General features: G+C 36.5%; 1 protein-coding gene across 2 annotated transcripts in view; it reads left to right on the top strand.

The window, feature by feature from the left end:
• Positions 1-12,309, top strand: part of Adk (adenosine kinase) — a 411,200-nt gene that overhangs the window by 155,533 nt on the left and 243,358 nt on the right. For both annotated transcript variants that reach the window (XM_042690120.1, XM_042690121.1), the window contains exons 5-6: positions 6,080-6,252; positions 9,641-9,749. In XM_042690120.1, coding sequence (XP_042546054.1) covers positions 6,080-6,252; positions 9,641-9,749 — 282 coding nt within the window. The remainder of the gene's footprint in view (positions 1-6,079; positions 6,253-9,640; positions 9,750-12,309) is intronic.

The following is a 12,309-nucleotide window of genomic DNA, read 5'->3' as shown; positions in this document are numbered from 1 at the left end:
TTATATATAGTGAGAATCCTTTTCATTCACTATGATCAACTGAACTGAAGTAAATGTCTTGTTAGACTGTTTTTTCTTTTATTTTTTATTGTCGGTTGTGAGGCTTGAACTCTGGACCTGGGCGCTGGCCGTCAGCTCTTCAGCTCAAGGCTAGTACTCTACCACTTGAGCCACAATGCCACTTCCAATTTTCTGGTGGTTTATTGGAAAGAAGAGTCTCACGGACTTACTGCCCAACCTGGCTTTGAACTGCAATCCTCAGATCTCAGTCTCCTGAGTAGCTAGGATTACAGGTGTGAGCCACCGGCACCTGGCTGTTTTTTATTTGAAAACATCTTTAAAAAATAAATTATAGATTTTATTGACCACAACTTATATCTGAAGAAATTGGGGATTTAATAGTGTTAGTTTTTTTCATAATGACCTATCTCCAACTTTGAGCTATTCTCTTTTCCCTTTTTCTATTATCACCTTTTCAATATCCTCAGAAATCCTACTGAGATCTTGATTAAAACTGCATTGAGTCTATGGATAAATTTGAGTCCATAAATTAGTACAAGTACTATTTGTCAAGAAAAATAAAAAAATACAGCATTTTTGTACTCATTTCCTTACTTATGTAACTGTAACTCATCTGTATACCAAGTTTACAATAAAATTAAGATAGATAGATAGATTTATATTTATCGCCAGGCATAGTGGTGCTACATATCTATAATCCCAGAATTTGGAAGCTGTAGCTGAAGTGAACTCAAGGCCAGCCTGAGGTATGTAGTCAATTCTAGAATAGTGTGGGAAGGAGGGAAGATTGGTGAAAGAAACATTTAAATATTAACTTTCTAATCTTATTATTTCATATGCCTCTAAGCATACACCTATTGTAGCCAGACAGAATTTTAAGAGCAACTCCTAACTCACATCCCTGAAATTTTTTTCCACCATTTCTATTCTCCAGGCTCTCTTGGAGCACTTATATCTGTTCCTTAATGCCAGCGAGAATTCCAGGCTCTATTTGGCTCCTTCCTCCCTACACCATTTTCTGGAAATTGCCTCCTGACACAGAGCCTGCAGGATGTCAGGGCTCACTTTTTTCCTTCATAGCAGAGATCACAGGCTGGCCATGCCTGAAAACTCTGGTTGTCTCCTTTGGATTTTGTTTTCTAGTGGTTTATAGCAGATGGGTAGGTAAGTCTGTACCATGATTAACAACAGAGTAAGTCTAGAAGTGAAAGCAGTTTTAAGAAAAGCTAGTTTTAAGAAAAGCTAGTCAGGTTATTGTAACATAATTGAAGTTATCTGGAGAATCTGAAAATGTAGTGGTGGTGACCAATTAAAATTACATTTTAATATTTTTGTTGTTGGTTGTGGTGTTCTTGGGGCTTCAGCTGAGGGCACTGGTGCTGTGTCTGAGCTCAAAGTACTGTTTTTGCTCAAAGCTAGTGTTTTACTGCTTTGAGCCACAGCACCATGTCCAGTTTTCTGGTGGTTAATTGGAACACCAGACTTTCATGCTGGTGCTGGCTTTGAACCTCTGTGATCCTCAGATCTCAGTCTCCTGAGCAGCTAGGATTATAGATGTGAGCCACCAGGCTGGACTCACATTTTTATCTTTTTATCCCTTAGTGGTTATACATTAAATGCTTATTGAATGCCAAATGGTAGAAAAGAGTTTGGTTGGATGGCAGTAATCATTGTGTTTGAGATAAGGTTGAAGATTTACAACTTACAAATCTTAGAAATCTTAACTAATTTCTGTATCTTTGGAATTCTAAATCATCTTTACTCATCTAGATTAAGTGTTTTGAAGTATTTTATGTCTCTAATAGAAATTAATTTTTTTACTTATTGAACTTAGACTTTAGATTGACTTTTCAATGGAAATGATCAAAAGTGAAGTCCATACCATGTTGATGTCCTCATGTAAAAAATAGCCAAACTTGGGGCTGGGAAGGTGGTTCAGTGGTAGAGTGCTTGCCTTGCATGCAAAGGGCCCTGGGTTCGATTCCTCAGCACCACATCAGCAGAAAAAGCTGGAAGTGGCTCTGTGGCCCAAGTGGTACAGTGCTAGCCTTGAGTTGAAGAGTTGAAGGACAGTGCCAAGGCCCAGAGTTCAGGCCCTATGACCGGACCCCCCCCCAAAAAAAATAGCCAAAATTTTTGAGTTTATTGTAATTGAGACATTTCAATTCATTTAAATCCTTCACTGTAGACTAACTGTAGAATTATATTATTATGATTTCACTTTGGCAGAACAGATTAATGGTATATTATATTGTTTAAATAATCAAGTCATAGTATAAGTCGTTTGGTCTTGTTTTGATTTTTACTACATTAATATTCTCCCTTATCTGTAAAGGCTATATTCTAAAACTCAGTAGATGTTTGAAATCATTTTTTAAAAAATTTAATTTATTTTTATCTGTAGATGGTTATATAAGAAGTTTATCCATTTGTTTATAGTGCATATTGATCAGAATCATGCCTTCTATCATTTTCTCCCCATTTACTCCTTTCTTCACCAGTCACTGAAACACTATATGTACTTTTTCTGATAGATACATACACATGATAATATTTAATTTATAAATTCACTACAGCAAGTGATGGGCAATATTAACTAATAATAAAACTGAATAGCTATAAGCAATTGCCAGTATCACTCTCTTGCCCTCAAAATTACTATGACCTGGATACAAACACTGATATACCAAAATGGACAATTTGATAACCAAGTTGACTATTAAATGACTAATTGCCATTTAAGTGTACAGTATGGATATCATAGAGAAAGGAATAATTCATATATTTTTGGGGATGAGTGGGAAAGAGCCAGGCCAGGGGGTAAAACCATGTATGATCTCTTTAAAACTTATAAATGGGCCAGGCGCTGGTGGCTCACGCCTATAATCCTAGCTACTCAGGAGGCTGAGATCTGAGGATCACAGTTCAAAGCCAGCCAGGTAGGAAAGTCCGTGAGACTTATCTCCAGTAAACCACTAGAAAACCAGAAGTGGTGCTATGGCTCAAGCAGTAGAGCGTTCCCCTTGAGCTGAAGAGCGCAGGGACAGCACCCAAGCCCAGAGTTCAAGCCCCACGCCCGACAAAAACAAAACACAAAAAGAAGGGGGAAAAAAAAACCTTACAAATGGACATAGTGGAATAGTCCCATAATCCTGTAACATTGGAAGCTGTAGTGGGAGGATTGGGAGTTCCAGGCCAGCTTGGACCACTTTGTGAAACACTATTCCCCAAAAATGATTTAAAAATAGCAAAACTTACACATTGTTTTTTCTGGAATAAATAATTATTTTAGGTACTTAAGAATGCACATGGTATGATGTTTATTCACATTGTTGTACAACAGCAGATCTGTAGAACATTTTCATTTGGAAATTCTGTTCCCTAGATACATTATCTACTAGTTGTTGACAGTCACCTTTCTTTTTTCTGTTTATAAAGTGTGTCCTTTTACTACTGACCTTGTTTTACTTACTGTAATGTTGTTAAAGTTCATTCCTGTTATTACAAGGGGCAGGATTCTTTTTTTCTAAAGCTGCATAATATTCCATTGTATGTATCACATTTTTTTATTTGCATTTTTTTAATTGTGAAAATACCATACAGAGGGGTTACAATTACATGGGCAAGGTATTGAGTACATTTCTTATCAAGCATTGTTGCCTCCTCCTTTGTTTTCCCTTACCATCCCTTCCCATCTCCCCCTCCTCCCACCCCCATCACATTTTCTTTACTATTCGTCTGTTTCGGGCTGGGAAGGTGGCTCAGTGGTAGAGCGCTTGCCTTGCATGCCTGAGGCCCTGGGTTCGATTCCTCATCCTCAGCACCACATAAGCAAAAAGAAAAAAGCCAGAAGTGGCTCTGTGGCTCAAATGGTAGAGTACTAGCCTTGAGCTGAAGAGCTGAGGGACAGCACCCAGGCCCCAGAGTTCAGGCCCCATGATGGGAAAAAAAAAAGAAAACCAGTAGCAAACTATTCATCTGTTTCTATTCGTTATTCTGAAAAATATTGGAATAAACATGGCTTTTTTTTTTTTTAGATCTTTCTTTGCATTCCTTTGGCTACACATCCCTTAAGTAGAATAGTGTGATCATATATTAATTTGTTTTTGATGTTTTAAGAATTTTCATGGGGCCAGGAAGGTGGCTCAGTGGTAGAGTGCTTGCCTCACATGCATGAGGCCCTGGGTTCAATTCCTCAGCACCACATAAGCAGAAAAAAAAGCCGGAAGTGGCATTGTGGCTCAAGTGGTAGAGTGCTAGCCTTGGGCTGAAGACCTGAGGGACAGTGCCCAGGCCCAGAGTTCAGGCCCCATGACCGGACCAAAAAAAAAAAAATGTCGGGCTGGGAAGGTGGCTCAGTGGTAGAGTGCTTGCCTCACATGCATGAGGCCCTGGGTTCAATTCCTCAGCACCACATAAGCAGAAAAAGCCAGAAGTGATGCTGTGGCTCAAGTGGTAGAGCACTAACCTTGAGCTGAAGAGCTGAGGGACAGCAAGCACCCAGTCCCAGAGTTCAAGCCCCATGACCGGAAAAAAAAAGAAAAAAGTTTTCATAATGTTTTATATAGTTGCTACAGCACATAACAACTAATACCCCTACCACTCCTAATTTTGTATTCGTCAGAGTGGCCATCATTATCAGTGTGTAATGGTGGATTTTAATTTTCACTTACATTCTTCACATGCTAATGATGTTAAACATCTTTTCAGGTATATTTTGGCCATTTGTAGATCATCTTTTGGAGAACTTTATTTATGTTCAAATCCTTTGTTCACTTTTGAATCAGATTATTTGTTTATTGTTTCTTACAGATTCTTAACCTCTCATTATATGTTTACTTTCAATTGGAAATATGGATAGACTTTGAGGTTGTATGCAACCTTTTGCCATTATACATTAGCATCTCAACGAATACTTAAGCTTGTATTATTTTATATATGTGGATGTGTGTCTTTAAGGTAGATGTCTAGAAGTGTGGCTGCTGATCATCAGACAATTACAGTGTCTTCGTCCTACAGCTTTCTCTGGCTTTTTTATTCTTTCCTAACCTCACATAGACAAATAATTATTTTACACTCCAAATATTTGAATGTAGACTTCATAAAGTCTTTGTTATTGACTTTGTATGAAGAATATTTTGCAATTATATTTAAAACAGAAATAGATGGTTTTTAGAATCACTAACAAAACATGAGAGCCATTGGACATTTGAACTAATTATGAAAGAGTTCAAATCAGTGAAAAATGTGCATCTTAAATTCATTATTATAGCAAAAAAATTAAGTAAATGAAATTCGTACTAATGAAGGGATCAGGTATATGTAATCAGTGGGTTTCTTATGCTTCCTTTTAATTTATTCTGTTTTTAAACTTCCATATTTTAACTTATTTATGTAAATTAATTTGTGTTTTACAGCAATAACTTCCAATTAATACTAGTACTTAGCTGAACTTATTTTAGCATAACTTATGCACTTTTATATTTAAATTTATATATAAAGTCTTTCAAGGTGTACAATAATTGAGACAACCACAGTTAATTTGTCTTACTTACTATGTACTTACTGTTCTTTGCGATACTCAGCCTTAATTATCTCAATGAATCTTCAAGACCCTTATGAAATGTTTTTATGATATATCCCCTCTTTGCAAATGAGAAAACTGAGGCCTAAAAACTTTTAGTGACCTAGTTCATAAGTACTGGAGGCAAGATTGGAACCCAGTCAATCTTCAATATAGAGTCTATGCTTTTAATGAAATTGCTGTAATTACTTCTATTGGCACTCCCTCTTATTTTCCTGTTTCTATCCAACATTGGATTTAGGAACTTATCCTTTCCATTCTTAACCACTTTATTTCATTTCTCTTCTTTGAAGTCATATTTTAAGATTTTGCATGGCTAGCATCAACTTGATTATCCTAAGTGATAGTACAGAATTGAAATTCCATTAACAGTTTCTGAAAAGCATCCCTGTCATGCCATTATTCATGGCAGAATACTGAACTATGTGTCCCATTTTTCTGACCCATTAAATTATTTATGTCCCTGTTTTTCAGTGGATGATTCAGCAGCCACACAAAGCAGCAACCTTTTTTGGATGCATTGGGATAGATAAATTTGGGGAGATCCTGAAGAGTAAAGCTGCTGAAGCCCATGTGGATGCTCATTACTATGAGCAGAATGAGCAGCCGACAGGAACTTGTGCTGCCTGTATCACTGGTGACAACAGGTAAGGGTAAACCAGGAAAGCACTATACTAATTGGCTGATGAAATCTGAATTCCAAATCAGAATTTGGAATTTAAGTTTCATATTTAACGTATCAACCTGCTGTTGAATTCATGAAGCGTAACGGAATGAAAGTTTGAGATTATTCACTCTAGTCTTTACCTTTTGTAATTATGCTTAAGAAATAAAAATTCAGGCCTTAGTAGTAGAGTGCTTGCCAAGCACTGTGTTCAATTTCTCAGTACCACATAAACAGAAAAAGCCAGAAATAGTTCTGCGGCTCCAGTGGTAAAGTGCTAGCCTTGAGCAAAAAGAAACTCAGGAACAGTGCCAAGTCCCAAGGGTTCAAAGCTCAGGACCAGAAAAGAAGGAAGGAAGGAAGGAAGGAAGGAAGGAAGGAAGGAAGGAAGGAAGGAAGGAAGGAAGGAAAGAAGGAAAGGAAAGAAAGAAAGATTGATTCTTAGAGGTGGGCTTTTGAGATCTAATCTCAAAACATGAATGAATTAACCAAGAATTATAAAAGTCTTTAAGTTGTTCACAATAGCAGAATGAAATCACACTACAGTGAAACTGAGTCACCAAGGTTATTCTATAGTTTATGAATATATGCTGCTGTTCTCAGGAACAAGTGAAAGGAAAAGATGCTTAGGAAAAGAGACAGGAGGAAAACAATGGAAAGAAGTAATAGGCCTCTAGGTTATTAAACCTCACATTTCCAAATCAAAACAATAAACCAGCACCCTCAGCTAGTAGATAGCATCCCAGTGTGTTTTTGTTTTTGTTTTTTGTCCAGTTGTGGGGCCTGAGACCTGGGTGCTGTCCCTTAGCTCTTCAGCTCAAGGCTAGCTCTCTACCACTAGGGCTACGCCACTTCCAGCTTTTTCTGCTTATGTGGTGCTGAGGGATCGAACCCAGGGCCTCATGCATGCAAGGCAAGCACTCTACCACTGAGCCACCTTCCCAGCGCCTTTACGCAGACATAACAGGGCTCAACTATCTCATATGTTCAATTGCTATTTTAATAAGTAGATATGATAGTATTAGTTCTCCAAATGTCAAAACCTTAAAAGATATAACAATTTTGTGGTTATGGTGTTCAGATTGCATGAAATGGCCGAAACTGGGAAGAAAGAACAGTATCCAACTCATCCAAATTCTGGAACATAACAGAATTGAAAAAGTGGTTTCGTTATTGCAGTTTAGGAGCTGATAACAGAAGTGTTTGCTTTTATTTAGCAGCTACTTTTGTCAAATTTATTTATTTATTTATTTATTTATTGCTGATCCTAAGGCTAGAACTCTAGGCCTAGATGGTATCCCTGATTCTGGCTTTTTCTGTGATTTAATTGGAGATAAGAGTCTCACGGACTTTCTTCCGGGGCTGCCTTTGAACTGCAGTCCTCAAGATCTCTTCTTCCTAAGTAGCTAGGGTTATAAGTGTAAGCCACCAGTGTCCAGCAGTGTCAAAATATTTGGGAGTGGAGGGGTCCTGGGGCTTAAACTCTGGGCCTGGGCACTGTCCCTAAGCTCTTCAGCTCAAGGCGAGCACTCTGCCACTAGAGCCATAGCACCACTTCTGGGGTTTCTGGTGGTTAATTAGAGATAAGTTTCATGGGGGAGGGGGGGGGGGCGGGGAGGATGGGGGGGCAGGGGAGAATGGGAAGGGATGGGAAGGGGAAACAAAGGAGGAGGCTACAATGCTTGATGGGAAATGTACTCATTATCTTGCCCATGTAATTGTAACCCCTCTGTACAGTATTTTCACAATTAAAAAAAAATAAAATTAAAAAAAAAGTCTCACGGACTTTCTTGCTTGGGCTGGCTTTGAACCGTGATTCTCATATCTCAGCCTCCTGAGTAGCTAGGATTACAGGCGTTAGCTACTGGTGCCCGGCAATAATTTCTTTATTTTTATTTTTTTGGCGGTTGTGGGATTTGAACTCTGGGCCTTGGTGCTGTCTAGGTGCTCTTCAGCTCAGTTCTCTACCACTTGAGCCACAGTGCCACTTCCTCAAAATATTCTTAAAGTCAAGATTACCAGAATACTTTTGTTTTTGTTTGTTTGTTTGTTTGTTTGTTTTTTTGGGGTCCCGTCGTTGAGCCTGAACTCTGGGCCTGGGCGCTGTCCCTCAGCTCTTCAGCTCAAGGCTAGCGCTCTACCACTTGAGCCACAGCGCCACTTCTGGCTTTTTTTTTTTCTGCTAATGTGGTGCTGAGGAATCACATCCAGGGCCTCATGCATATAAGGCAAGCGCTCTACCACTGAGCCACCTTCCCAGTCCCTACCAGAATATTTTTGTAAATTAAATCTCATCTACCAATCAAAAAAGAATTCATTTTAACTAAGTTTATAATGCAGTTTTTAATTAGTTTATAAGTTTATAATATATTTTTGCATATGTATATGATGATGCATGTTTCTCCTTCAGTTAATTGAGCATACACATAGGTATTGTGAAATACTAAATTGTCATATGGATGAGTGAAAAATATGTTTTAGAGGAAAATTTTTTTTTCTTTCTCTTAAAGAAAGTAAGTGAAAATTACCAAAGTTTCATGTGATAGTTTTTTTGATAACATATATTGTTACTATTTAATTTTTAAAGTAAAATAATTTTATTAGTAAATAAGTTTATTAATAGAATAATAATAAAATATTTTTATTAATTCCATGTGTAAATGAGGAAAAAAACTAATTTCTTTATTTTACTAATTTTAATTGTTGGATTATAATGACGCTATCTTGGTGGCATTTATAGCAAGAGTTTTAATGCCACATACTGCTTAGCTTTTCTAGCTGTAAAACTGGCTCCAGCCTACAGAGTTTTCTCCTCTAGAATCTAATTCTAATTGATTCCAGTTCCTAAAATGTAATAGTTTGCAAATTTATTCCTCATAGTAAATATGGTCTACATTTATATGTGTTTTATGAAATCAATCCCATACTTGGCTTTTAAAGCATTAATCTTAAATAGTCATTTATGGTCTGTTGATCTTATTTTTATGAAACTAGTTTTCTGACATAAAAATTTAGTTTTGGTTACATACTATTTTCTTTTGCAGGATGATTTAGTAGCTTTATTTTTTAATTCCATTTTGAACTATGAATTTAATGAAAAAGTAGGCCTTAGGAAAGTTAGATGCCAGTTTCTTAATTAACTTGTTGATGTTTAGAAGGTTTATCTTGTGTCATTTTGTCTCAGGGACAAGTATAGAAATCTCTGAAAGTTTTCAGAACAAAATTGATTTTATTTGTATTTATTCAAAAATCTGTCAGCTTTGAAGATTTAAGAAATAACTATAATTACAAAAATAATTAACTGTACAGAAATATCTGACTGAATTAACTATGACATAAGTAAACTCTTTACTTTTTTTTGGCTGGTTTAGGTCGCTTATAGCTAATCTTGCTGCTGCCAATTGTTACAAAAAGGAAAAACATCTTGACCTGGAAAAAAACTGGATGTTGGTAGAAAAAGCAAGAGTTTACTATATAGCTGTAAGTATTTATTTTATTTGCTTGTTGAGGCCATATTTATATGAAATAACATGATTGTTGGCTGATAAACATTTTAAAACAATTGCCTTTATCAGTACCACCAGTTGTTTACCTATCTCAAAACATAGGTTGGTTCACTATTACAAGTACCAAACAGAAATAGAATCTTTGTCCTTTTTTTTTTTGGTCCTGGGGCTTGAATTCTTGGCCTGGGCCCTGTCCCATAGCTCTTTATCTCAAGGCAAATAAAGTGCTCTACCACTTGAGCCACAGCGCCACTTCCGGTTTTCTGGTGGTTTATGGGAGATTAGAGTCTTAGGAACTTTACTGCCCAGGCTGGCTTTGAACCGTGATCCTCAGATCTCAGCCTCCTGAGCAGCTAAGATTACAGGCATGAGCCACTGGCACTGGCTAATATTTGTCTTTAGTGCATAATTTGTGCTGCTTACCATCAAGTCTACCCTTTTTCATACATTACATAGAGAGATACTTGTCTAACATGCACAGAATCTTGAACTATTAAATCAGTTTCCTAATATTTTTTGAGGTAATTTTAGAAACTTACATTTTAGACTTTTAGGTAACTTATTAATAATGTGAGAATTGTGTAGTAAAATATTAGGAATATAATCACTACAACAGTTTGAGCTCATTTGCCTAAAAAAAAATCTTAATTGCTATTTATTCCATAGTAATTAATCATGACACCTTTTAATTTAATATTTCAAAAGCATTGGTCATGACAAAATTTTTTAATCTAGGCATAAGGGCAGCATGTAATTTGAATTGACATGAAAATAATTGTTGGGGCTGGGAATGTGGCTCAGTGGTAGAGTGATGCCTTGCATGCATGAGGCCCTGGGTTCGATTCCTCAGTACCACATAAGCAGAAAAGGCCGGAAGTGGTGCTATGGATCAAGTGGTAGAGTGCTAGCCTTGAACTGAAGAGCTGAGGGACAGTGCCCAGAGTTCAGGCCCCATGACCAAAAAAAGAAATTGTTTAAAAATTTATTTCAGGGCTGGGAAGGTGGCTCAGTGGTAGAGTGCTTGCCTTGCGTGCATGAGGCCCTGGGTTCGATTCCTCAGCACCACATAAGCAGAAAAAAAAAAAGCTGGAAGTGGTGCTGTGGTTCACGTGGTAGAGCACTAGCCTTGAGCTGAAGAGCTGAGGGACAGCGCCTAGGCCCAGAGTTCAGGCCCCACAACCAGACCTAAAAAACAAAAACAAAAGTTTATTTCAAAAATAGAACTATGCCAAATATTATCCTAAACTAATCACCCCATGATCACTCACATATCAGTGGATTCTAACAAAAACTAAAAACATTGCATATAATATATAGTTTTGGTATAACAGCTGCTGTCATTCCTTTACGTGAGTTGTATGAAACAGCTGGTAAGACATGTAGTAATTATCCAATATTAATGTGTTTATTGAAAACAATGTCTCCTATAAACATGTCTACATGCACTGCTGTAGACTTTAAATATTATTCTTGATTCTGCTGTGTCACAGATTCTACCCCTTCATAACATCCAATAAATGCCTACATTGAAAAGATTATGTAATGAAAAGTCATGCTCCCTCTGTCAATAGCTAAAATTTTTTTTTCAAGAATTGAAGATTTGTTCCCCCTTTCTTACTTGTATTTTATATTTTTTCTTAAAATAGTTTAATTTAGTTACAGTCTCGTAATATGCTTTTATAGTAATTCTTCACATTGTTACTTAGTTTGCTTGTCTTCTTTTGTACTCAGACTGGCCTTAAACTGTGTAGTTGTGTCTGGTGTTAAATAGATGATCCTGTTGCTTCAGCCTCCTGAGAATCACTATTCTGCATTGGAGTGTGATATTTCAAGTGAAATATATGTAGTATTTTAAACCATCATAGTTTGAAATGTCAGATTTTTGAATAAGCACGTGGTTGAACATTGGCAAGATTTATACTATATAATTTAAATTAACTATGATAGATAATGACCATACATTTGGATTCAAAACTATTTTTAATTTGACAATTACAGTTCTCTGTATTTCAGTAGATAGTAGTTGAATCCTGAATTACATGCCAAATTGCAAACAACTTACAATGATTTAACGAGGGTACAATGTAAAAATTATACAGTATAATTCATCTCTGTGTAAATGGAAGTTTTATAGAAGAATAGACGCAACTTGTAAACAAATATATACTACAACACATCTAGCTAAATTTGATGAATGGAATTTTTATTTTAACTATTCCTGCCAAAGTGCAAATTTGTATGAATCATAAATGATCAACTCTGGTTAAATTCAAAAGAAACATGGAATTTTTTTTTTTTTTGGAATTGTGTGGTATGTTTGGCCAAAAGAAATATTCAAATGGATTCCAGTTGATATCTCTGATAGTAGTTGTTAGCTTTCATCTGTTTCAGTGCTTCTATAAAAAGAATCATCTCTTACATTGCCAGGCAAATCTGTATTTTGCTCAGAGCCTGACTTGTTCTTGGAAGAAAAGACTCATTTTGGATGTCTAAGGTGTTTTCTATTTTTGGTGACCATTCAACAAATATTTAAA

The sequence above is a fragment of the Dipodomys spectabilis genome, unplaced genomic scaffold (assembly GCF_019054845.1).
Source record: "Dipodomys spectabilis isolate Male_0828 unplaced genomic scaffold, ASM1905484v1 ptg000136l, whole genome shotgun sequence".
NCBI classification, from domain to species: domain Eukaryota; kingdom Metazoa; phylum Chordata; class Mammalia; order Rodentia; family Heteromyidae; genus Dipodomys; species Dipodomys spectabilis.
Note: the sequence above shows the minus strand (reverse complement) of the source record. Positions and strands in the feature narration are given on the sequence as shown.